Consider the following 26,477-nt stretch of genomic DNA (forward strand, 5'->3'; position numbering starts at 1 on the left):
CAGTCTTGGGCGGGTGAAAAAAGTTGAGGATGGATGGAGAGCAGATCACTACGTACCTAAACATTACTGCAGCCTTCTGCTGAAAACAAATCACATTTGGATTAACAATATATTTAGTCCTTAAAAAGTAACATTTTATTGTGTTTAATGTGCTTTTTCCCATGAAAAAAGGGAGAATGTTTAACAACATGTAAGCTGCAGTATATGTGCACACGTTATTGTCTCGAATAAAGTAGTCTCCCATCAACTCAAACTCCCACACAGCTGTCTTTACTTAGACTTTATCTGGGTGACAGGAGCCTCTTGGAAGGCCTCAGTTCCCTCTCCTCAAACATGAGTGCTCAGGTGTCTGTCCAGGTGACTCAGACGGGCGAATTTCCTCCCGCACAGCGCGCAGTCGAAGGGCTTGACGCCCGTGTGCACCTGCTGGTGCCGCACCAGGTGGCTCCGGCGGATGAAGCACCTGCCGCACTGGGCACACCTGTGCGGCCTCTCGCCGGTGTGGTTGGATATGTGTCTTTTCAGGTAACTTAAGTAAGGGAAAGACTTCCCGCAGTACATGCAGCTGAGCGCTGTCTCCCCCCGGAGGCTCTTGCCTGGGGGGTCGGGGTTTGGGTCTGCGGAGCCCGGGTTCAGAGAGGCCTGGTCTCCCGCGGGCTCGTACTGCAGCAGCGCCCCCTGCTGGTGTGGAGTATAACAGAGCGGCAGCTCATCTGTGTCCGTGTGGCTGCAGCGCCCCACAGCCCCGTCGTACGAGAGGAACCCGGAGCCCGCGCCACGCCCAGACTCCTCGCACAGCCCGGGGCTCTGGAGGCTGAGCTGGGTCCTGTGCGGGCGTGGCTGCTCATCAGCGCCCTCTGCTGGCGCGTCACACTCCTCACAGTGCTGCCCTGGAGCCCGTCTCCTAGCAACAGGGAGGGCGGGGCACTGCAGGGCTCCTACAGAGGGGGAACTGCATCATCATCATCATCATCTTACTTCATCACTCTATTCCTAGCCAATCAGCACAGCCCCACTGCTATTAGTGGTGCATCACAACACAAACACAAACTGCAGCCATGTAGATGAGTTCAACTTGTTACTTTATGAAGCAGACAATATGAGCCAAAAGAGCATCTAAGGCTCAGATGACTATGGTTAGGCTACACCTGAAGCATGACGTTGCCACTGCATTTACAGCATCATGCCTTGCCTCTCTAGGCCACTACATCATGTTGGTCATTTACATCACACAGAGCCAATACTGATGAATTTGCTCTAAGGTATTATCAGGCAATACCTATACTGTCCCAATATTATTGTGCATCCCTTGTGGCTTTATGGACCAGCCAGGTTAATAGTCTATAATTGTATAATATTATATAATAGTATTAGTTTTAGTATATTTAGCAATAGTATTATAGTACATAGTACATCACATTATATATAAAACAGTAGTACACTGTTTAGTACATAACAGTATATTATAAGTTTAAGTATTACAGTATATCCTATATCATATAATCATATTTCAGTATATAATAGTATATAACAGCATTATAGTATACACCGAGCAGCCACAACATTAAAACTGCCTGCCTAATATCGTGTAGGTCCCCTTTGTGCCGTCAAAACAGCTCTGACCCATTGAGGGTCCACAAGACCTCTGGAGGTGCCCTGTGGTATCCGGCACCAAGACGTTCAGATCCTTTAAGTCCTGTAAGTTGCAAGGTGGCGCCTCTAGGGATTGGACTTTTTTTATCCAGCACATCCCACAGATGCATTCTCCTGACAAAGGGCTTTCCCAGCATCACACTGCCCCTGCCAGCTTGTCTTCTTCCCATAGTGAACACACACACACACACACACACACATGCATGCACACACACAGCCATCCACACACACACACACACACACACACAGCCATCCACACATACACACACAGCCATCCACACACACACGCACACACACACACACACACACACACACACACACACACACGTACACGCACACGGCTCTCCACATGATGTAAAATGAAACATCAGACCAGGCCACCTTCTTCCACTGCTCCATGGTTTATCTCTGATGCTCACGTGCCCAGTGCCCACGTTAATGTTGTGGCTGATCAGTGTTTATTATAATTTAATAGTATTTTTGCACACAATGTTATATAATTGTATCTCAGTATACAGCGTATATTATATAAAAGTGTTTTAGTGTATGATAGTATTGTAGCATACTATATTATAGCATATAAGATTATTCAATAGTATTTTAAGTATATAGAGCATGGATGTCCACAAACTTCCTCCAGCTGAATGGAAGCAAGAGTGAAGTCCTAAGTATCGGCACAACAAGCTAAAACACCATCCCATAATCCCATTCAAGACTGGGCTTAGAACCTTAGAATCTTTATCCATGTGCCTATTCAAGTTCATTGACTGCATGATACAGCTTATTGTATTTTAACTGTGATTTTATATTACTGCACGTTTGTTTTGCCTTTGTAAAGCACTTTGAGATCAGCACTGTACAATGAAAAGCACTATAGAAATAAAATGTGTTATTATAATGATGAGTAGTAGTAGTAGTAGTAGTATATGATAGTATGAGCAGTGGTTATCTGGGCTGAGACACACACATCCTTAAATGTAATGTCATGTAAAGCCCCTGACGAGTTCAGCAGAACCTTCGGGTGTTTGGGGGACCCCCATGATCTGAACTGGAGACCTCCAGATATACGGTCGGCCGGGTGACCCCAGAGATAAGGACCCCAGGTGCTGCTGAACCATTTCCTGCACATTGCTTTCCTCGCGTCTCCGTCAGAATGTACCCTGTTGTTCCCCCTCCCGGGCCCGGGGGTGGCTGGCCCGGCCCGCCTCCTCAGGGCCTTCCTGCTTGATCACGAGCCGCTCGGGATCGCTGGGGGGCTACAGGAGCGAGCACAGCACAATCACCCACAATCACCCACAATCACAGCACAATCACCCACAATCACAGCACAATCACAGCACAATCACCCACAATCACCCACAATCACAGCACAATCGCCCACAATCACAGCACAACCACAGCACAATCAGCCACAATCACAGCACAATCACCCACAATCACCCACAATCACAGCACAATCACCCACAATCACCCACAATCACCCACAATCACAGCACAATCACCCACAATCACAGCACAATCACCCACATTTTACATTACATTACATTATTGGCATTTGGCAGACGCTCTTATCCAGAGCGACGTACAACAAAGTGCATACCCATAACCAGGGATAAGTTCGCTGAAAGACCCTAGAGGTAAGTACAATTTCAACTGCTACCTGTACAACAAAGATAAGGACAAGGGCCTTTTTTTTCTTCTTTTTTTTTTTTTGAACAAACAAACAAACAGAGCAAAAGTCACCAAAGTTAACTATCCAAACACTGCTTACCTAGCCAACTAAAAATACCGATACACAAAGCAAGTCACAGAGACTACAATTAAGGTTCACAGGGAGGTAGGGAGGGATGGGGAGAGGTGCTGCTTGAAGAGGTGTGTCTTCAGCTTGCGCTTGAAGGTGGGGAGAGATTCTATAGTTCTGACCTCAACGGGGAGTTCGTTCCACCACCGTGGAGCCAGAACAGACAGTAGTCGTGAGCGTGAGGTGGAGGTTCTGAGAGGGGGAGGTGCCAAGCGGCCTGTGGAGGCTGAACGAAGAGGTCTGGCAGGGGTGTAGGGTCTGATGATTTTTTGCAGATAAGCTGGGGAAGACCCTTTAACTGCTTGGAAGGCTAGCACCAATGTTTTGAATTTGATGCGAGCCATGACAGGCAGCCAGTGGAGGGAAGTAAGCAGGGGGGTGACATGTGAGTATTTGGGAAGGTTGAAGACCAGACGAGCTGCTGCATTCTGGATGAGTTGGAGGGGTCTGATGGCGGACGCTGGGAGGCCAGCCAAGAGGGAATTGCAGTAGTCCAGGCGGGACAGAACCATCGCTTGGACCAGGAGCTGGGTCGAGTAGGGGGTGAGAAAGGGGCGGATTCTCCGTATGTTGTATAGGAAGAACCTGCATGACCGGGTCACCGCCGCAATGTTCTCGGAAAGGGACAGTCTGCTGTCCATCACCACGCCGAGGTTCCTTGCACTGGGTGACGGCGTGAGTGTGGTATCCCCGAGGGAAATGGAGAGATCCAGATGGGCACAGAACAATCACCCACAATCACCCACAATCACAGCACAATCACCCACAATCACAGCACAATCACAGCACAATCACAGGACAATCACAGCACAATCACACCCAATCACCCACAATCACAGCACAATCACCCACAATCACCCACAGTCACAGCACAATCACCCACAATCACCCACAATCACAGCACAATCACCCACAGTCACAGCACAATCACCCACAGTCACAGCACAATCACCCACAATCACAGCACAATCACCCACAAGCAAAGCACAATCACAGCACAATCACACCCAATCACCCACAATCACAGCACAATCACCCACAATCACAGCACAATCACAGCACAATCACCCACAATCACCCACAATCACAGCACAATCACCCACAATCACAGCACAATCACCCACAATCACAGCACAATCACCCACAATCACAGCACAATCACAGCACAATCACCCACAATCACCCACAATCACAGCACAATCACCCACAATCACCCAACAGCCTTCTCCATTACATTACAGTCATTACTACAGCAAATTACTATGACTTACAGAGTCATATAACCAGATGCTGCATTAGACCAGCATATAGAGAATGGATAGGGCACTATTCTAATTTGGTCTATTCAACAAATGCATTAACCCCTTAAATCCAGGGCTGATTACCCCCTTAAGTCCAGGGCTGATTACCCCCTTAAGTCCAGGGCTGATTACCCCCTTAAGTCCAGGGCTGATTACCCCCTTAAGTCCAGGGCTGATTACCCCCTTAAGTCCAGGGCTGATTAACCCCTTAAGTCTAGGGTCTCGGTGGTTCTAATCCCGGTGGTAGCCACAATAAGATCCGCACAGCCGTTGGGCCCTTGAGCAAGGCCCTTAACCCTGCATTTCTCCAGGGGAGGATTGTCTCCTGCTTAGTCTAATCAACTGCACGTCGCTCTGGATAAGAGCGTCTGCCAAATGCCAATAATGTAATGTAATGTAATGTAGGGCTGATTACCCCCTTAAGTCCAGGGCTGATTACCCCCTTAAGTCCAGGGCTGATTACCCCCTTAAGTTTCACCGGTGAGGGTTTTTTTTTTTGCATTCATTCAATATTTCAGTGCAATTTTCAATCACTATGGAAACAGGATATACCGTTTGAAAGCTTTAAAACTCACAGTTCTATCTGTATAACATATTTTAAGATGCTATTGCTTGAGCGACCAAATACATAATAGTTTCTCGTTCGAAAAATGTGCTAAATCTGAGAAACGTTGACAGCATTTCCATTGTTTACTGGAGGATTCATCATTGTTGCCCATTTCGCCTTACATAGAACTTGTACTTAGAAATTATATTATCTCCGTTTTGTATTGGCTCTCTCAAACATAATGAGCACATAAAACAACAGCATGTTTTCACGTGCGTGACGAAACTAGCATTTTCAATATGCACACAGAGTCTGTTGCAATTCAGCAAAAACTATTCTCAAGAATTGGAATGGGTTTGATTTGTTTATGGGGGTTGGGTATTTCACATAAATGTAAATTCTGACTCTTGCAACCCCAAAGGGTTACCTTTCAGAAGGCATCAGGGTTCAAGAATAGTAGGCATTTTATTTTGGGCTGTAGTTGCCATTCATTTAGCTTGCGTTAAGAAAATGGGTGATATTTAAGGGGTTCATCAAATTAATTTCACTAAATGTCTAAAGCCAGTGTGTTTTGTTTCAAATAAATTATCTATGCTGGTTAATTCCTGGAGGAGATAGAACTGTTTTCACTCACAATTTAATCAAAAAGTATCGGATGAAATACATTTTTGGACTAATAAAACAATGAGTTGCTAGCATAACTTGAACTGCTGAATTGCTGTGGTCCTTGAACAAGTATGTATGAAAAACAGACAGGGTAAAACATATCAAACAGCGAGTGATGCTGTGCTGACCTCATCCTTGTGCGGTGCAGGCTCGTACGTTCGCTCCCCGTCTCCCCTCGCATCGCAATCCCGATTCGCAAAGCCATTCCGTGGATAGAGGATAGAGTTCCCACCGTCTGCCACGACGGAGACACTGTTCAATTCAGGACTAAAGCAGCGCTTTTCAGTCAAACTCAACCCCAACACCGCCAAAACAGAAAGCAAAAATACGAAGGGGTCAAAAACCTACCAAACTCCGAGACCTTTGTCGTACCTTGCCCACGGGATGGATCGCTAATTAGAGTTCCGGGAGAGCGGCCGTTTCCACTACCGTCCCGTGCTCCAGCTACGCTATCGCGGGGCGTCAGGCGCTCATTCTCCATTACTTCTATTTTTTTCTTTAGTCCTTCATTTTCATTCTGGCTTCGGTACATTTCCCACCGTAGAATAGCAGAGTAGTCGTCCACCAGTTTGATTATCTCTGTCATGGCAGTTTTTGCCATCGTATCAATGACGGAAGCTAACTGTGTTTGAAAAACCGCAGAATTGGACATTGTAGCTAGCACGCGGGCTACATGAAAATCTCACACTGCCGCTTTCAAATATTTATCATATGGAGACGTTTTGTGCAATGTGATTCAGGAATGCAAATATTAAACCATTAGCCGTTTTCAGTTGCTGCGATTGTGTTTTTATATGTCTGCGTTTTTGTGGAAAAGAATAGGTTACATATCTGTAAACAATGGTTTCTTACGAAATTTTCTGTAGGGGTGGTTATTTGGGAATTTACCGTAATTACGCTCGTATATTGCGCGTCAGTTTCGTGCGTGTCTTAGATAGTCGTGCTTTTCAGGGCATTCGCGTTTCAACAGTTTCCAGGAACTTCATGAGCATTAGCCCACTTTAGATCGAAGCATTTAATTTCTTAGACAACGCAAATTACGATTAAAAATGAACAGAAGCACAGAAAGACACAAAACCCCATCGTCGGAGTAGTTTAAATGTTGGGAAACACAGACTCCCAACTTTAGGCGTGGAACGTGCACCGCAACCCATCTATTCTTATGTTATATTACATTTAAGACATTTGACAGAATTTGTTATCCAGAGCAACCAGGGACAAGTGCGCTGAAACCCCGAGAGGGAAGTACGGTTCTAGAGCTCGAGTGATCACATGGATAACTGAACCCATGTGATTTCCTTCATAAGTGACAGGTCGCTGTGCTGGACTAAACCATTCAGGATCAGTATATGGACTCTGTTTTCTTATTAAAAACTCTCTTAACAAACTGGTAACTGTACAGCACCACTGCATCCATTTTTGATATAAGAATAGAATTTTCAACCATCATACCTGAGAAACAGCAGGGAGACAGTGTGATGCAGTGGAAAAGTGGGTTCTGCTGGTTCTGTAATGGTGTTCTAGCACTCACGGGTTCCTCTCGTGACCGTTATAAGTCCGAAATGAATATTATCTTTAAGATCGGTCTCTTTCGCAAAATGCGGTTTGTAGGCAGTCCCATTTTCTGATTGCATAATGAGCTGTAGCCTCCCTAAATAAGACGTTCATTAAAGGCAGACTGCGACCGCACCAACGCACTCTCCTCAGGCCGCATTTTGCACTGCGTGTACTAAATCTGGCCCTTACAAAACGCCGCTTTTGCTGTTGGAACGCCCCTTAGTCCAGTCTGCAAACACTGATACTTGATTCATTTGGTCCATTCCCATTTAGCAAAAGCCATGCCTAAATGCAACTCGTTTTACATGCTAACGTTTGCTCTGACCATTCCCAGGCTACTGCTTCGGTGGAATTTAGAAAAATTTAAACGGATCAACATGTAGGCTACACTAGGAAAACGGCTTGTGGATGATGATTTCAGCCCTGGTCATTATTCCTGTAAGTCTCAACGACGGACTAAACGTAAAATAACCCTTTTCCAACGCTGGCATAGACGCATCCAGAATAAAACATCGGCGCATGGACTTCATGTACGAGTAGATCTAGCCTACAGAAATGTAAGTGAAAACGTTTAGTTTCATGTTTGTGTTTTACATCCGAACGCTAATCAGACCCTATACACCAGCCAGACATCTCTGCTCCGCTACTTCTGGACGCCTGGCACCTCCCCTCGTCACACCAGCACTTCTCGGTCACGACCTCACTGCTAGACTTACGCAAGTGTATGCAATAGGTTGTAATTGCACATATATGTAATTATTTTAGTATTCTAGCTGCCAACCGTGGTATGCTAGTTGGAAAGTTGATGTACTCTTCAAGAGTTCGAGTTTTTATATATTTCTAGGACTCTAGGACTTGGAACTGTACTCTAGGTTCTTCAACGCATTTGTCCCTGGTTCTGATTTGCGCTTCATTTTACTTCATGTAATGCAATGTGATGTAATGTAATGTGGTCTGCTTGTGTAGGCTATTTCACATACCTGTTGCAGCCTGCGGCCGTCTCATACCCTCACCCATCGGTATGTGTAATGCATAATAGCCTAATTGATTATATAGGGACATAGCAATTGCATCGATTGTGAAGCCCCAGTCTGTAGAAAATCTTAGCCAGCTTATTTGAAATGTTCTTATTGTAGCGGAAAAGCGGGCGTTTTGCACGTTCGCTTCCTTGTCGATTTACATAGGTTGTTATTCGTTATCAGTTTTCCTAACAACGCTATTCTGTCTAGTTATAAACGTCTCATATTGCGTTTTATAAACATACACACACTCACTTCGATCTTTTCAGTGACAGTGGGGAACATTACTTAGACAACTTAGGCTTTCTGTAGTATGCAGTTTTGGCCACAACTGTAGTATTCTTAATTTCAGCGTTTAAACTACCATTCAATGATAATCACCTTGTCGTTACATGTGCACTTATTTGAAATTATTTGTCGGCAGCCTACCCAAGTAATTGCGGTGTTCAGAACTTGGTATCTTTTATAAATACGATAATTTCTTGGCGATGATTTATAGTCCAATATGGACTTCTGTTGTTATCGATCTTCATTAAAAGTAAATCTGGCTTTCTTAATAGCCGATACCTACCCAATTTTCATTGCACGTCAGTGGGTATATCGGGGTAAAGTTATGTGGATATAAAGTAAAAGGTTAAAGGTATAAACATATAACATATAAGGTTAAAGGTGCTGTATAAGTATAAGGTTACCCATGTGCAAAATGTTGTACTCCATATGCAGGAAACGCGTATGGAGTAGGCTACAGCCCAACAGAAAATATAAAACTTGTGTTATAGAACTGTCATATAATTCTTACAGAAATTCACGGTTTCCTTTTTAACGTATATGGCACTTGACAGTCCTTTCTAATATGTCATTCTATATGAAAGACCACGGTCAAGTAAAAATAAATGTTTTTCATGTTTCATTTAGTATAAACATGCTAATCAACGTACTGCACATTATTTTTTTATTGTATTCATGAGTAAAGGCATAAGTGAAATGTACAGCGAGTTATACACGACTAGCCCGTTTCTGAAACACTCCACAGCTGTTATTGTCTGTCTGAATAACATGGACCTGTCTAAGCTGCTTGACCATGTCATTTGTCATTTCTTAAATCTCGTTAAATCAATATTCACCTTACTGGAATTTCTGACATTACTGCAATTCTGAGCGCGAAGCACAGTCTTGCAGCCAAACTGATCGTTAACTTTGGAAGACTGTCGCACGTCACGTGTTATATACAGTCCCCTGTGTTGGGACAGCGAGGCCAATTCCTTTGTTTCTGCTATGCACTAAATGCATGTTGAGATAAAAAGATGAACATGAGACAAGAGTTCAGAATTTCTGATTCAATTTCCTGGTATTTATGCCTAGATGTGTTACACTACTTGGAACATAGCACCTTTGGTATCAGACCACCCAATTTCTAGGTGAGCTGAAGTATTGGAACAGAGAGTATTTAAGTAAATTAAAGTAAATAACAATTACTATTTCATAGCCTTGCTTGGAATAACTGTATCAAGCCTGCGACCCCTTGGCCTCAGCAAACTGTTGCATTCTTCTTTTGTGTTGATTTTCCAGGTTTTTACTACAGCCTCTTTCAGTTGTTGTTTGTTTTGGGGGTTTGCAGCAGCAGTAGTACTATAGTTGTGGTATAGTAACAAATGGTAAATGGTTGGCGTTTATATAGCGCCTTTATCCAAAGTGCTGTACAATTGATGCATCTCATTCACCTGTCCATACACACACACTGACAGTGATTGGCTGCCATGCAAGGCACCAATCAGCTCATCAGGAGCACTTGGGGGTTAGGTGTCTTGCCCAGGGACACTTTGATACACCCAGGGCAGGAATCGAACCAGCAACCCTCCAACTGCCAGACGACTGCTCTTACTGCCTGAGTCAATGTCATCTTCTCGTAGTAGTAGTAGTAGTAGTAGTAGTTGCTGCCACAATAGTAGTATAGTTGTACTAGTAGCAGTGGTAGTGGTAGTATAGCTGTAGTATAGTAGTAGCAGTGGTAGTATAGCTGTAGTATAGTAGTAGCAGTGGTAGTATAGCTGTAGTATACTAGTAGTAGTGGTAGTATAGCTGTAGTATACTAGTAGTAGTGGTAGTATAGCTGTAGTATACTAGTAGTAGTGGTAGTATAGCTGTAGTATACTAGTAGTAGTGGTAGTATAGCTGTAATATACTAGTAGCAGTGGTAGTGGTAGTATAGCTGTAGTATACTAGTAGTAGTGGTAGTATAGCTGTAGTATACTAGTAGTAGTGGTAGTATAGCTGTAGTATACTAGTAGTAGTGGTAGTATAGCTGTAGTATACTAGTAGCAGTGGTAGTGGTAGTATAGCTGTAGTATACTAGTAGCAGTGGTAGTATAGCTGTAGTATAGTAGTAGTAGTGGTAGTATAGCTGTAGTATAGTAGTAGCAGTAGTAGTGGTAGTATAGCTGTAGTATACTAGTAGTAGTGGTAGTATAGCTGTAGTATACTAGTAGCAGTGGTAGTGGTAGTGGTAGTATCAGCTGACACAGTAACGATGCTACACACAGCCCAATGACACAGCTGATATCATATGACAGCTCACAGCAGCACCATACAGTACAGTACAACACACACACAGACATTACATTACTGTGAATTGAATGAGTGGGGGGTTTATACATTATTTCAGTTTTAGTGTATGTTTTCATGTTTTATGGTTTATGTTCAATTTTCATTGGTGGAGGATATTTTAGACACTCATAGTAAAATAAAATAAAATAAAAAGCAATTAGATGTAGGTGACGATATGTGTGTGTTAGTGTATTGGAGTGTGTTAGTGCTGGTGCTCTTGAGGGGCGTAATGCACAGAAGCAGGCCGGAGCTTGTAGGACTCGATTGAGAATGTGGGCTGCTGCATTACTGCAAAATGCGCTGCGTCATCACTCCAAGTAGTTTTATCTGTGGTCATGTGCAGGGGCCCCTGGGGCGCAGTGTCCTCCTTATCAGAGAGCCACAGGGGTCATGCGAGGGCTGTTTCACCGAATATCTGCTGAGAGACGCTCCTGCACACTGTCTCCCGTGTGCTCCGGTCCTGGGAGCTGCAGGGCGTGCTGGTTTTTCTTGTTCTTCAGTGTGGTTGTACAGCTAACTCCCCTCATTTGGTTTCCTGGACCTAAAGTGGTTGTTGTATTGAAATGTGCAAAATATTTCACATTTTACGCACTTGAAATCAGTCATGTCAAATGGAGCTTTAATTTTCCTCACTTAGTTATATTGTAAATTATTCCTTTGTGTTAATGTTTATTTAGGAAATAAGTTGTCAGTTGGCTTTAGTAATAACACATATCACAGTTTAAATATTATAAGTCTTTAGTAGCTCTAGTCAGAAAGCTCAAAACCTTTCAAAACCCATTTCTCCACGATTGACCCCCCTGGAGAAATGTGGGGTTAAGGGGTCAGTCCCCCCCGGAGCAATGCAGGTTAAGGGGTCAGTCCCCCCCGGAGCAATGCAGGTGAAGTGCCAATACCCTACGGGGAGACACTGGCTCAGGTGCGCAGAGCAGTCGTCTGGCAGTCAGAGGGCTGCCGGTTCGATCCCACCCTGGGTGTGTTGAAGTGTCCCTGAGCAAGACACCTAACCCCCAAATGCTCCTGACGAGCTGGTTTGGACAGGACAGCTGGTTTGGACAGGACAGCTCCATAGCAGAGTGCCAGCTTCAGATCGGCGCATTTCGCAATAACAACCGGCCGCAGACGACATCCGAAGGCCAGGGGGGGAGTGAGTGAGGCCTTGATATCGGGCCTGAAGTTTTGATATCAGGCGGGACTGAGTGTTCCCACAGCGCAAAGGGAGACAGAGATACGAGCGCGAGGCTGCACACACACCGCTGCACCAGGCACTAGATGAGCTGAGGAGGGATGGAGGGAGAAAGGCAACAAATATTTAAAAAAATTAAAATAATAATAATTACTGTGGGGTTAGGAAGCCAGGGGCCTGACCAATGAGCTTTCAGCTCTGGGACAGACAGTCCTCAGCTCAGCTGATTGGCTGACGGGGTTTGTAGTAAATATGGGGGGTTTTAAAATGATGTGCAGTAAGAGGAGTGCTGTGGCTGAGGACCAGATCACACACAGGTACTAAATTATTTCATTTTGCGTGTTGCGGTATTATTATAAAAAATCCGATCAAATAGGTCCTTATCTTTGTTGTACAGGTAGCAGTTGAAATTGTACTTCCCTCCAGGGTCTTTCAGCGCACTTATCCCTGGTTATGGGTATGCACTTTGCACTTCATTGTACGTCGCTCTGGATAAGAGCGTCTGCCAAATGCCATTAAATCCAGATTGTAATTAATAGCCCGCATAGAACATAATTACTGTGATTTGGAAAAGGCCCTCCAATTGAGGTATTGCAAAAAACGCAAGAAAAGGCTGAATGAAACAATTTACTGAAACAAAAAGTAGAATGTTATGCATATGACTAAATATTTGGACGCTCCAATAACGTGTGAAGAACTGCACAAAGCAGTAACATCCTCTTAAGAAAAGGCGAGCGCCGGTAATTGACGGTCTGCCTGCAGAATTGTACGTGTCATTGTAGGCCCAATCTAGCTATCCACTATTAATTCTGATATTACTTTCACAGAGATCTTAATACAGCTCTAATCTACCTAAACCTGGCAAAGACCCGAGAATGCGCAATTGTAGACGTATAAATTTGATTAATTCCGATATAAAGATATATTCCCGAGTCATCGCTGTCGTTTGGAAAAAAATATTGGAACCTTAATCAACCCTGATCAGACAGGTTTTGTGAAGGGCCGATTGGCATCAGATAATATTCGGCGTGTTTTACGCGTCATTGCAGAGACTGAGATTCACCTAGTGGGTTACTATTTCTCCACCTGTTTAATGTATCTGTGGAACCTTTGGCCCAGTTTATCCTTCGGAATAATTTAGTCCGCCCAATTAAACTTGGAAACACCTGCCACTCAGTTTCTTTATATGCAGATGACACACTTCTATATACGACCTGCGACACTCCCTCCCAACCGACAAGGTCAGATCAATTTTCCTTTCCATTTGGATGATTCACTTTATGAGATTGTACCATAGAGATGCAACGAACATATTGACAGAAACCTTCGCAATGCACATATAGACGCAAAATATGAATAGTTTAAAATAAAATAAATAAATAAATAATTTAAAAAACGTTTTAAATTAGATGAATAAGACCACTGCGATTTCTTCATCTTTACTCATTAATATGTTCGTTTCGCTCCGTGCGAATTCCGGCCCATCTCATTCACATTGAAACAAGGTGATATTTATTCTCTGGCAGGGGATGGGCGATGCCGTGTGTGAGAACACCAACTGTGAAGCACGATGAGGTAAAATATTTTAATCACGGAACACGAAACATTACATTACATTACATTATTGGCATTTGGCAGACGCTCTTATCCAGAGCGACGTACAACAAGGCATACCCATAACCAGGGATAAGTTCGCTGAAAGACCCTAGAGGGAAGTACAATTTCAACTGCATGTGAATGTAATGTAATGTTCATTACGGAAAATGGCGCAGATGAGTGGACGTCATGATTAAGTGCATTTATTCTGTGTGTACTTCAACTTCTCCAGTTCGTTTCAATAATCAGCAATATGCGCTTTAGTAAATTCCCGTACTCTAACCATTGCATCTCAAAATGATACATACGTGACGTGTAGTGGCGTAGCCAGGATTCTAAAACTGGGTGTCCTCGTACAATCGATATTAGCATACTGTATCTACGTTCGAGGAAAAAGCAGAAATAACTTGGCTAAACAGACCAACTCCAGGAGCAAGTGTATTTCTTACAATCATATTGGTAAATACATATGCTGTATTGCAACTTCTCTTTGTGTTCGTCTGAATATTCAGTGGAGTTTGCATGTTCTCCCCGTGTCTGCGTGGGTTTCCTCCGGGTACTCCGGTTTCCTCCCACAGTCCAAAGACATGCACGTTAGGCTGATTGGAGAGTATAAATTGCCCGTAGGTATGAGTGTGTGAGTGAATAGTGTGTGTGCCCTGCGATGGACTGGCGACCTGTCCAGGGTGTATTCCTGCCTTTCGCCCAATGTATGCTGGGATAGGCTCCAGCCCCCCTGCGACCCTGATCAGGATAAGCGGGTTCAGATAATGGATGGATGGATGGATGAATATTCAGTAATGCGTGTTTGTAAGAAAGGCCATTAGCCCATTGTCAGCTGGTGCTGAAAAATAGTAGTGACAGCACTACATTTTTGTAATTTATTTTATATTTCTAATTGGATGAAAATATTTTGTCATCTTTTGATACCCAAGATCTAGATTAACAAATTTCAGTGATACAAAAATTTTGTTACAATAGATTAGTATGTCTTTTTATGGCAGTCAAACTACTCTTCACAATTTGTGATTCTAGAGAAATTTACAACCAACATATGATTCTGACCGACTTACTGTCGCTGAGTTTATGCTGAAAACAAAGACACGGACACTGTGGAATCACTGGATATAAAGTTTGTTAAAATGACACAAATGTCAGAGCAGAGACCGTCACCAGTTTTCCTCATCTTGCCCTCAGACCCCAGAGGGTTAAGAGCAGAGACTCTTTCTGGTTATATTCATTTAGCATTAGCTAGCTAGCTAGTTTGTGTTCACAAGGTATTATCGTTGTGCTTTTATCATAAGTAAGTGCATCATTCTGACCAGGGGCCTCATTTATAAAACTGTGCTTAGGATTCACGTCAAAAGGTTGCGTAAGCATGAAACCTAGGACGTGCCTACGCAAAAAAATATTCTGATTTATAAAACAGTGCATACGCACGTCCCACGCCAGTTTTCCTTTATAAATCACAATCAACTCTAAATGTGGCACAACTTTGCCAGCTTCATGTCCCACCCACAGTTGCCTATAAATAGGCAGTGAAACACCCCTAATGAATATGCATTTCACAAAGACGACAATGGCAAACGCTGAAAAGAAGGCCAAGAAAAGGGATTTCAGCCATTTGATTGCCTCTGAAAAGCTACAGGTGTGGGAATTATCCTGATTGATTGTAAATGACGAACAGTTCTGCACAACGAATGTGATGATGACGATGATAACAATAATAATACACGTTATTTGTCTAGCACCATTGAAAACACAGTTACAAAATTAAGAGATAAAACGAACAAAAATGTATAACAATAAACACATTATAAAACATAATATATGAATATGATAACAATATATGAAACTATGCTCGTATCTGTGGTGGCACGGATGGCGCAGTGGGTAGCACTGCCGCCTCACAGCAAGGAGGTCCTGGGTTCGAATCCCCGTCGGCCGGGGCCTCTCTGTGCGGAGTTTGCATGTTCTCCCCGTGTTTGCGCGGGTTTCCACCGGGTACTCCGGTTTCCTCCCACAGTCCAAAGACATGCATGTTAGGCTGATTGGAGAGTCTAAATTGCCCGTAGGTATGAGTGTGTGAGTGAATGGTGTGAGTGCCCTGAGATAGACTGGCGACCTGTCCAGGGTGTATTCTTGCCTTTCGCCCAATGTATGCTGGGATAGGCTCCAGCCCCCCCTGTGACCCTGATCAGGATAAGCGGGTTCAGATAATGGATGGATGGATGGATGCTCGTATCTGCCCGACTGACGCATTGTAAACGGCATCAGTGCAGCGCAATTTGTCCGACTGTTCACCATATTATTTATGAGAATACATTTAATAACATGAAGTATTGTTTAACAATTCGTCTACATATTTGAGGGATTATTTTACAACATCTCCGTTATATTTATCATCCTAAATCATATTTTTTGGGCACTCCAGGGAGCATCAATCAAACAGCTGTTTGTTTATTCGTTGTAAGAGAGGCTTTTATCCATTTTTGCAAATTAACTCTTCGTATATGATACGTGAGAGGTAATATTTCATTACATTACATTACATTACATTGCATGGCATTTAGCAGACGCTCTTATCCAGAGCGACGTACAACAAAGTGCAAATTAAACACAAGAACAAGTGCAAATAGGACCTGAGAGGACAGTATAGTTCCGAGTCCTAGTGTAAACATGCAGAAAATCAGAACCCTTTAAGAGTACAATCAACAACAATCAATTTCGATTTATTTTACACAGTGGTATCTGTTGCATATCATTTTCGACTTCTCTCGTCGCCAAATGTTGTGTTGCACTTAGGAAGGGAGAGAACCCGTATAGCGAGATTCAACAACACAACACTTTAATAAGTATAACAGGGACGAAGCACGTCCTTACAGCAGCCATACCCAGCCACAACTCCCGGCAAATCTTTATACCTTTTTAAATCCTGTTTCACTTCCCGTTTTCCTGGTCTTACGTCACGAGCATTAAAGGCACAGTTTCTCATTTGTCCAGTTAATGTGCGTACGCATGGGTCAGAGTTTCCGTGGAGGACCGCACATTTTCCCGTCAAGTTCGTTTTTTATAAATGCGTACGCATTCTTTTGTGCCTACGCAACGTTTATAAATGAGGCCCCAGGTGTTTAGTATCGCTGCGGGTTTCCCTCTAGACGCGGTAACGTTGATTTTTTTAAATTGCTCATTTGAACAGCAAGGGTTAGGGCTTGAGCCAGGTTGTTTGTCTATTACCTGTTAATCACTTCTACTGGTTGCATACCTGTAGAGTGATTGAACATTTGTCTTAAATTCCACAGCTATTTAAGTTACTTATCAGTAGATTAGCTTTGCTTTCGTATTGCTTGTGAGCAATTGTAGGCCATTTAAATAGGCGTGTCAGAGCTATTAGACTGGCGAAAGTTGTCCTTAGTCAGTAAGTGCATCATTCTGACCAGGTGTTTAGTATCGCTGCGGGTTTCCCTCTAGACGCGGTAACGTTGATTTTTTTTTAATTGCTCATTTGAACAGCAAGGGTTAGGGCTTGAGCCAGGTTGTTTGTCTATTACCTGTTAATCACTTCTACTGGTTGGATACCTGTAGAGTGATTGAACATTTGTCTTAAGTAACTTAAATAGCTGTGGAATTTATCAGTAGATTAGCTTTGATTTGGTATTGCTTGTGAGCAATTGTAGGCCATTTAAATAGGCGTGTCAGAGCGACGCTAGCGTATATTAGACTGGCGAAAGTTGTCCTTAGTCAGTAAGTGCATCATTCTGACCAGGTGTTTCGTATCGCTGCGGGTTTCCCTCTAGACGCGGTAACGTTGATTTTTTTAAATTGCTCATTTGAACAGCAAGGGTTAGGGCTTGAGCCAGGTTGTTTGTCTATTACCTGTTAATCACTTCTACTGGTTGCATACCTGTAGAGTGATTGAACATTTGTCTTAAATTCCACAGCTATTTAAGTTACTTATCAGTAGATTAGCTTTGATTTCGTATTGCTTGTGAGCAATTGTAGGCCATTTAAATAGGCGTGTCAGAGCGACGCTAGCGTCTCTCCGTCCCAGTTTGTGATGTTATGTTTCACCCCATCCCAGTCTGCTCTCTCCCTCGAAGACCCCCCCTGCGACGTGGGCCTCCACGGCGTCGGAACCCCTCAAACCTCAGCTATCCCCCGCTGACCCCCTGTGAGGACTTTGCTGTCACAGGGGGACTATGGAACTGCCAGTCTGCCACTCGGAAGGCTGACTTCATCCCTGCGTATGCCTCCCTCCAGTCCCTACAATTCCTTGCCCTAACTGAGACCTGGATCACACCTGACAACACCGCCACTCCCGCTGCCCTCTCATCCTCCTTCTCCTTCTCGCACACTCCCCGGCCTTCCGGCCGTGGCGGTGGTACTGGTCTTTTAATTTCCCCCTCGTGGAAATTTTCTGTTCTCCCCCTCTCTGACCTGTCCATATCCACTTTTGAATTCCATTCTGTTGCAGTATCCTACCCTACTAACCTTTTCATTGCAGTTATCTACCGTCCTCCAGGGCCCCTGGGAAACTTCCTTGATGAGCTAGACACCCTTCTCAGCTCCTTCCCTGAGGATGGCACCCCGCTGATTCTCCTTGGAGACTTCAACATCCACCTAGAAGCCTCCCAGTCTGCTGCCTTCCTACCGCTAATCCACTCCTTCGGCCTCTCCCTGCAACACTCTCCTCCAACCCACAAGGCGGGCAATGTCCTAGACCTTGTCTTTGTGAGGAACTGCTCATGCTCCGATTTCACGGTTACCCCTCTGCATACATCTGATCACCACTTCATCTCATTCTCCCTCCCTCTTCCTCCCCATCCTCCTCCCCCTCCTCCCACCCACACTTCCTCAGCCCGCCGTAACCTCCGCTCCCTCTCACCCTCTTCCTTTGCCAGCACCACCTCACTCCCCCCTCTCGAATCCTTCTCCAAACTCCCCGCTGACTCTGCATCTGCCAACCTCCTTTCATCTCTCTCCTCCGCCTTTGACTCTCTCTGTCCCCCTGTCTCAAAGCCACCTCGCACATCCCCTCCCAGTCCTTGGATATCTGACACCCTCCGTACCTCCAGGGCCAGCCTCCGCGCAGCGGAGAGGAAGTGGGGGAAATCCAGAGACGCTTCCGACCTCATGACTTACCAGTCTCTCCTGGCGGCATTCTCTTCCGATGTCACTGCCGCCAAAGCAAAACACTATCAAACACAAATTCAGAACTCTGCTTCTAACCCCCGGAAACTTTTCTCCATTTTCTCCTCTCTCCTCAACGCACCGCCTCCTCCTCCTCAGTCCTCCTTCGCTGCTGATGACTTTGCTGATTTCTTCGATGAGAAGGTCACAGTCATCCGCAGATCCTTTACAATCACCGCCCCCCTCACTGTGCCCTTCCCCCCTCTAGGCCCATCCCTTCCTTTTCCACTTTCTCCCCCCTTACGGACTCTGATGTTTCTCAACTCTGTTGCTCTGCCACCGCCCTACAACCTGTGCCCTTGACCCTATCCCCTCTTCTCTTCTCCAAACTATCACACCTGACATTCTCCCATTTGTCACCTCCCTTGTCAACTCCTCCCTGTCTTCCGGCTGTTTTCCTCCAAGAGGGCCCACATCACTCCGCTGCTAAAAAAGCCTACCCTGGATCCCTCCATCATCCAGAACTACCGCCCGGTATCTCTTCTTCCTTTCCTTTCTAAAACTATAGAACGAGCCGCTTCTACTCAACTTTCTTCCTTCTTTTCTAACAACAACCTGCTAGACCCCCATCAGTCTGGCTTCAGATCAGGCCACTCGACAGAGACTGCGCTCCTCTCCGTCAGTGAGTCACTCCATGCCGCACGAGCAGCCTCCCTCTCCTCTATCCTCATTCTTCTAGATCTCTCTGCTGCCTTCGACACTGTGGATCACTCCATCCTCCTGTCTGCCCTGTCAGCAACGGGCATCTGTGGCACAGCCCTGGACTGGATTGAGTCCTACCTCTCTGGTCGCTCCTTCCAGGTTGCCTGGGCTGGTTCGGTATCGACACCTCGGCCCCTCGCCACAGGGGTTCCCCAGGGCTCAGTCCTTGGCCCACTTCTTTTTTCTCTTTACACTCGCTCCCTTGGCCCTGTGATCACTGCACATGGGCTATCCTACCACTGCTATGCGGACGATACCCAACTCTTCGTCTCGTTCCCGCCGTCTGATACGCAGGTTTCAGCCCGTATCTCTGCTTGCCTGAGGGACATCCAGAGCAGGATGGACAACCACCATCTAAAGCTCAACCCAGGCAAGACTGAAATGATATTCATCCCTGCTAATACCTCTCCCCATCTGGATCTCTCCATTTCTCTCGGGGATACCACACTCACGCCGTCACCCAGTGCAAGGAACCTCGGCGTGGTGATGGACAGCAGACTGTCCCTTTCCGAGAACATTGCGGCGGTGACCCGGTCTTGCAGGTTCTTCCTATACAACATACGGAGAATCCGCCCCTTTCTCACCCCCTACTCGACCCAGCTCCTGGTCCAAGCGATGGTTCTGTCCCGCCTGGACTACTGCAATTCCCTCTTGGCTGGCCTCCCAGCGTCTGCCATCAGACCCCTCCAACTCATCCAGAATGCAGCAGCTCGTCTGGTCTTCAACCTTCCCAAATACTCACACGTCACCCCCCTGCTTACTTCCCTCCACTGGCTGTTTGTCATGGCTCGCATCAAATTCAAAACATTGGTGCTAGCCTTCCAAGCAGTTAAAGGGTCTTCCCCAGCTTATCTGCAAAAAATCATCAGACCCTACACCCCTGCCAGACCTCTTCGTTCAGCCTCCACAGGCCGCTTGGCACCTCCCCCTCTCAGAAACTCCACCTCACGCTCACGACTACTGTCTGTTCTGGCTCCACGGTGGTGGAACGAACTCCCCGTTGAGGTCAGAACTATAGAATCTCTCCCCACCTTCAAGCGCAAGCTAAAGACGCACCTCTTCAAGCAGCACCTCTCCCCATCCCTCCCTACCTCCCTGTGAACCTTAATTGTTGTCTATGTGACTTGCTTTGTGTATCGGTATTTTTAGTTGGCTAGGTAAGCAGTGTTTGGATAGTTAACTTTGGTCACTTTTGCTCTGTTTGTTTGTTTGTTTGTTTGTTTAAAAAAAAAAAAAAAAAAAAAAAAAGGCCCTTGTCCTTTTCTTTGTTGTACAGGTAGCAGTTGAAATTGTACTTACCTCTAGGGTCTTTCAGCGAACTTATCCCTGGTTATGGGTATGCACTTTGTTGTACGTCGCTCTGGATAAGAGCGTCTGCCAAATGCCAATAATGTAATGTAATGTAAAATCATAACTTGGCTAGCTAGCAAAAATGATAAGTTAGTGTCCTTACCTTAGCTATCAATAGTTGATTATACTAAGTTGTGAAAATTCTATCTCCCAAGATGAGCGCATAACATGGAGGTAGCTATGGTAACAAACAGCAATGTGTGGAAAGTGGGGGCATGGTATGTCAATTGTAGCTATTGACAGTTCTCATTACCACGCCCGTAAGATTGAGTGAACTTTTGTAGTGGGAAATTTAGGCTTTGAAATGATTTTTTTTCAATTACTGAATGATACAAATTTGCTCCCTACACCCCAGCAAGACCATTCTGGTCTGCCAGCTCTGGTCTCCTTGTGGTTCCCTCATTACCAGCACCAGGTGGTTAAGCTGGGGCGACCTGTAGCGTAGTGGTTAAGGTAAGTGACTGGGACACACAAGGTCGGTGGTTCTAATCCCGGTGTTAGCCACAATATGATCCACACAGCTGTTGGGCCCTTGAGCAAGGCCCTTAACCCTGCATTGCTCCAGGGGAGGATTGTCTCCTGCTTAGTCTAATCAACTGTACGTCGCTCTGGATAAGTGCGTCTGCCAAATGGCAATAATGTAATGTAATGTTAAGCTGTACATTCATGCCTGTTTTCCGTTCTGGTTCCTCAGTGGTGGAATGACTTGCCTACCACTGTCAGGACAGCAGAATCCCTCCCCCTATTTTGATGCAGACTAAAAGCACACTTTTTCAGACTTTACCTTAGTCCTCCCTCCTGATTGTCATGTCATTTAGAACACCCTACACTACTACTGTGTGTAGGATTGTCAGGCACACAGTGTTGCATGGTCTGTAGTGCTGTATGCCATGAGGTTAGCGATGTAGGAACGGCCCGTAGCTTTGGACCTGGATAGGGGGTTATACCTGTTCCCTTCTCACCTGGTTTTGGTAGCTCTCTAGTACGGCTAGAGGTGGAGTTCCCTGGTTTTGGGAGCTCTCTAGTAGGGCTAGAGGTGGAGTTCCCTGGGAGTACAGCGTCAAGGTCTGGCTTCCACTTCAGGAAGGGGTGGCCTTCAGTTAAGCCGTCACAACATCTACCTGTTGTTGTTTGTTATATTTAGTGTATTTTTGTTATTAGTGTGAGGATTGCACCAAGGCTAAATACATAGTTGTTGGCTCCTCTCAGCGCAGGGCTTTGTGACCTTGCTGATCATGTGCACATCCCACCTCTGTTTATGTAATCCTGCCTCATCAGTGAATCAGAGGCCTTGGTTGTGTGTCTGAACTCCCCCCCACTTAATTTTTTAGTTATTCTTTGCTCCCTTCTTTTTGCGTAGCTTTATGTTGGCAGTTTCCCAGGGAACCTTTTCCTTATTTAATTGCACTTTATTGACTAGTGGTCACCTCACGGTCTGTGAGTAACTTAAAGCTCCCTTTCACTGTTGCGCTCGGTCCTCCGACCCCTTTTTTTAAAACAATAATTAAATCTGAATAAGAGCACCTGATACACTAACCATTCCTCTAACCCTAACCCTAACTCTAACCATCCCTCTAACCCTAACTCTCACCATCCCTCTTTTCTCAGGATAACCGCAGAAAGGAGAGGGAGCAGGAAAAGAGACGGATTGTAATGGCTGAAAAAGACGGACAGATGGAAGCTGAAACGGCCTGTGACACAGTGGTTATGAGGCACCAACCCATGAACATGAGTGGGCATAAAGCAGAGAGGATTCTGGGATGCTGTAAGACGTTCAGGCTCCGTGATTGGCTGACGCTGGTGTCGGGGCTGGTGGAGTGCCTGTGTTTTGCGGGGGTGGTCTTCGGTTGGGCCTCCCTGGTGTTCGTCCTGAAAGAGGACGGCTACTTCAGCGAATTCTGCGTCAACAGCACTGGAGCCAACAACACTGGAGCCAAAAACAGTGTGTTCACAGGTGAGTGTGTTACACAGCTGTGTTCAGAGCAGTGAGTGTGTTATGTAGCTGTGTTCAGAGCAGTGTGTTATACAGCCGTGTTCAGGGCAGTGAGTGTGTTACACAGCCGTGTTCAGGGCAGTGTGTTATACAGCTGTGTTCAGGGCAGTGAGTGTGTTATGTAGCTGTGTTCAGGGCAGTGTGTTACACAGCTGTGTTCAGGGCAGTGAGTGTGTTACACAGCTGTGTTCAGGGCAGTGAGTGTGTTATGTAGCTGTGTTCAGGGCAGTGTGTTACACAGCTGTGTTCAGGGCAGTGAGTGTGTTACACAGCCGTGTTCAGGGCAGCGAGTGTGTTATACAGCTGTGTTCAGGGCAGTGAGTGTGTTATGTAGCTGTGTTCAGAGCAGTGAGTGTGTTATGCAGCTGTGTTCAGAGCAGTGAGTGTGTTATGTAGCTGTGTTCAGAGCAGTGAGTGTGTTATGTAGCTGTGTTCAGAGCAGTGAGTGTGTTATGTAGCTGTGTTCAGAGCAGTGAGTGTGTTATGTAGCTGTGTTCAGGGCAGTGAGTGTGTTATGTAGCCGTGTTCAGGGCAGTGAGTGTGTTATACAGCTGTGTTCAGGGCAGTGAGTGTGTTATACAGCTGTGTTCAGAGCAGTGAGTGTGTTATACAGCTGTGTTCAGGGCAGTGTGTTACACAGCTGTGTTCAGGGCAGTGTGTTATACAGCTGTGTTCAGGGCAGTGAGTGTGTTACACAGCTGTGTTCAGAGCAGTGAGTGTGTTATACAGCTGTGTTCAGGGCAGTGAGTGTGTTACACAGCTGTGTTCAGGGCAGTGAGTGTGTTATACAGCTGTGTTCAGGGCAGTGAGTGTGTTATACAGCTGTGTTCAGGGCAGTGTGTTATACAGCTGTGTTCAGGGCAGTGAGTGTGTTACACAGCTGTGTTCAGGGCAGTGAGTGTGTTACACAGCTGTGTTCAGGGCAGTGAGTGTGTTATACAGCTGTGTTCAGGGCAGTGAGTGTGTTATACAGCTGTGTTCAGGGCAGTGTGTTATACAGCTGTGTTCAGGGCAGTGAGTGTGTTACACAGCTGTGTTCAGGGCAGTGAGTGTGTTATACAGCTGTGTTCAGGGCAGTGAGTGTGTTATACAGCTGTGTTCAGGGCAGTGAGTGTGTTATACAGCTGTGTTCAGGGCAGTGTGTTATACAGCTGTGTTCAGGGCAGTGAGTGTGTTACACAGCTGTGTTCAGGGCAGTGAGTGTGTTATACAGCTGTGTTCAGGGCAGTGAGTGTGTTATACAGCTGTGTTCAGGGCAGTGTGTTATACAGCTGTGTTCAGGGCAGTGAGTGTGTTACACAGCTGTGTTCAGGGCAGTGAGTGTGTTACACAGCTGTGTTCAGGGCAGTGAGTGTGTTATACAGCTGTGTTCAGGGCAGTGAGTGTGTTATACAGCTGTGTTCAGGGCAGTGTGTTATACAGCTGTGTTCAGGGCAGTGAGTGTGTTACACAGCTGTGTTCAGGGCAGTGAGTGTGTTATACAGCTGTGTTCAGGGCAGTGAGTGTGTTATACAGCTGTGTTCAGGGCAGTGTGTTATACAGCTGTGTTCAGGGCAGTGTGTTATACAGCTGTGTTCAGAGCAGTGTGTTATACAGCTGTGTTCAGAGCAGTGAGTGTGTTATATGCAAGTGCAGAACATGAGATGAAAAGGCACAGGATCATGAGAAACAAAATGTAATATTGACCAGCAATGAAGATAATGGCCGCCTCTAGTGGCCGCTTGCTGGAACTGTGGCTTGTGTGACTTACCTGGTTTTGCAGTCTGAGAGCAGTGTGATCTCAATGCTCTCCACATGTAGTGCTTGGTATTAATTGCTTCTTTGCCCTGTGTGTTAGACTGCAGTGCTCAAGATGAGCAGTTCGCCATGATCTTCACCATCGCTTCGTTCCTGAACAGCTTCTTTGCATTTTTCCTTGGATATGTGTTTGACCGCTACGGAACCACGGCAGCACGGATACTGGGGATGTAAGTTCTTACAAAGACACATCAATACAGTGATGAGAGAAAGTTAATCCAGTACATTAACACTGCACTGAGAGAGAGTTAATCCAGTACGTTAACACTGCACTGAGAGTTTTTGTAAATGAGAGATTTGTGCACATGTGTTTATGCGTGTGTGTGTGTGTGTGTTTATATATGTGTGTGTGTGTGTGTGTGTGTGTGTGTGTGTGTGTGTTTTTCTTTTCTTACAGATCTCTGTACACCACCGGGACTCTTCTGGTTGCTGTGTCAAGTCCAGGTAAAACAGCAATACACATTTTCTTATATTAATAAAAAAATTGATATATATATATTTTTTATTTTTTTATTTTTTTATTTTTTTTATTATTATTATTTTTTTTGCAAGTAAGAAAAAAATATTGACAGTTTGATTGATTTCAAGAATTACCAATTTAACTTAAATCTAGAAAAAAGAAATGCTCACCCAGAGACCCCAGGGGTCTCAGGGTGTTGGGGGCTCAGGGTGTTGGGGGCTCAGGGTGTTTGGGGGGCTCAGGGTGTTTGGGGGGCTCAGGGTGTTTGGGGGGCTCAGGGTGTTGGGGGCTCAGGGTGTTGGGGGCTCAGGGTGTTGGGGGCTCAGGGTGTTGGGGGCTCAGGGTGTTGGGGGGGCTCAGGGTGTTTGGGGGGCTCAGGGTGTTTGGGGCTCAGGGTGTTGGGGGCTCAGGGTGTTGGGGGGGCTCAGGGTGTTGGGGGCTCAGGGTGTTGGGGGCTCAGGGTGTTGGGGGCTCAGGGTGTTGGGGGCTCAGGGTGTTGGGGGGGCTCAGGGTGTTTGGGGGGCTCAGGGTGTTGGGGGCTCAGGGTGTTGGGGGCTCAGGGTGTTGGGGGCTCAGGGTGTTGGGGGCTCAGGGTGTTGGGGGCTCAGGGTGTTGGGGGGGCTCAGGGTGTTTGGGGGGCTCAGGGTGTTTGGGGGGCTCAGGGTGTTTGGGGGGCTCAGGGTGTTGGGGGCTCAGGGTGTTTGGGGGTCTCAGGGTGTTGGGGGGGCTCAGGGTGTTTGGGGGATCCGGGGGTGAGCAGTGCTGAGGGCAGACATGATGAAAGGGTGAAAGGTCATCTCTCTGTTCTGCCACAGCGACGTCCTCTCTGATCCTGCCAGCGACGTCGCTCATCGACGTGGGCGGCATCCTGTTCCTCATGACAAACATACAGGTACCCTGCGGCACGTTCACACAGCTTTCTTTGTTGAATGGTAAACTCCATTTCTACAGTGGGGTCCAAAAGTCTGAGAGGGGGGGGGGGGTTCCCCATATAATCCTGCTTTGCAAGAACTGGAGTGCTTGACAATCCACAATCACCTGACCTCAACCCCGCT

At 45.7% G+C, this 26,477-nt stretch overlaps 2 protein-coding genes across 9 annotated transcripts in view; one reads left to right on the forward strand and one right to left on the reverse strand.

The window, feature by feature from the left end:
- On the reverse strand, positions 1–8,150 carry LOC133130204 (zinc finger protein 568-like). Of its 2 annotated transcripts, XR_009708924.1 has the most exons (5): positions 6,317–8,150; positions 6,097–6,203; positions 2,813–2,909; positions 275–938; positions 1–76 (listed from the first exon to the last, which is right to left on the reverse strand). XR_009708924.1 is itself a non-coding variant. In XM_061244588.1 (4 exons), the coding sequence occupies exons 1-4, from the start codon at positions 6,618–6,620 to the stop codon at positions 328–330; spliced, it is 1,095 nt and encodes a 364-aa protein (XP_061100572.1). In that variant the 5' UTR covers positions 6,621–8,150; the 3' UTR covers positions 1–327. The 2 variants fall into 2 exon arrangements, 1 of the variants encoding a protein (XP_061100572.1); XM_061244588.1 differs by having other exon boundaries at positions 1–938; positions 6,341–8,150.
- The window catches only part of LOC133130203 (equilibrative nucleobase transporter 1-like), a 27,873-nt gene continuing 9,031 nt past the window's right edge, over positions 7,636–26,477 (forward strand). Inside the window, exons 1-7 of one of the 7 annotated variants that reach the window (XM_061244585.1) lie at positions 12,355–12,651; positions 13,861–13,909; positions 21,528–21,625; positions 22,781–23,126; positions 25,003–25,132; positions 25,360–25,406; positions 26,238–26,314. In XM_061244585.1, coding sequence (XP_061100569.1) covers positions 22,826–23,126; positions 25,003–25,132; positions 25,360–25,406; positions 26,238–26,314 — 555 coding nt within the window. In that variant the 5' untranslated portion in view covers positions 12,355–12,651; positions 13,861–13,909; positions 21,528–21,625; positions 22,781–22,825. Of the gene's footprint in view, positions 8,083–8,500; positions 8,545–12,353; positions 12,652–13,860; positions 13,910–15,494; positions 15,579–21,527; positions 21,626–22,780; positions 23,127–25,002; positions 25,133–25,359; positions 25,407–26,237; positions 26,315–26,477 lie in introns of those variants that run through there. The other 6 variants (XM_061244580.1, XM_061244584.1, XM_061244582.1 and 3 more) reach the window with 6 other exon arrangements.

The sequence above is a fragment of the Conger conger genome, chromosome 6, assembly GCF_963514075.1.
Source record: "Conger conger chromosome 6, fConCon1.1, whole genome shotgun sequence".
Lineage (NCBI taxonomy): Eukaryota > Metazoa > Chordata > Actinopteri > Anguilliformes > Congridae > Conger > Conger conger.

Bases quoted from the DNA above. Each gene is read 5' to 3' on its own strand.
- LOC133130204 (XM_061244588.1), bottom strand. From the start codon at position 6,620: ATGTCCAATTCTGCGGTTTTTCAAACACAGTTAGCTTCCGTCATTGAT. The intron at 2,910-6,096 runs GTCAGCACAGCA...TCGCTCCTGTAG, and splicing joins CTGCACCGCACAAGGATGAG to CCCCCCAGCGATCCCGAGCG. The intron at 939-2,812 runs GTACATTCTGAC...CCCCCTCTGTAG, and splicing joins CCGGGAGGGGGAACAACAGG to GAGCCCTGCAGTGCCCCGCC.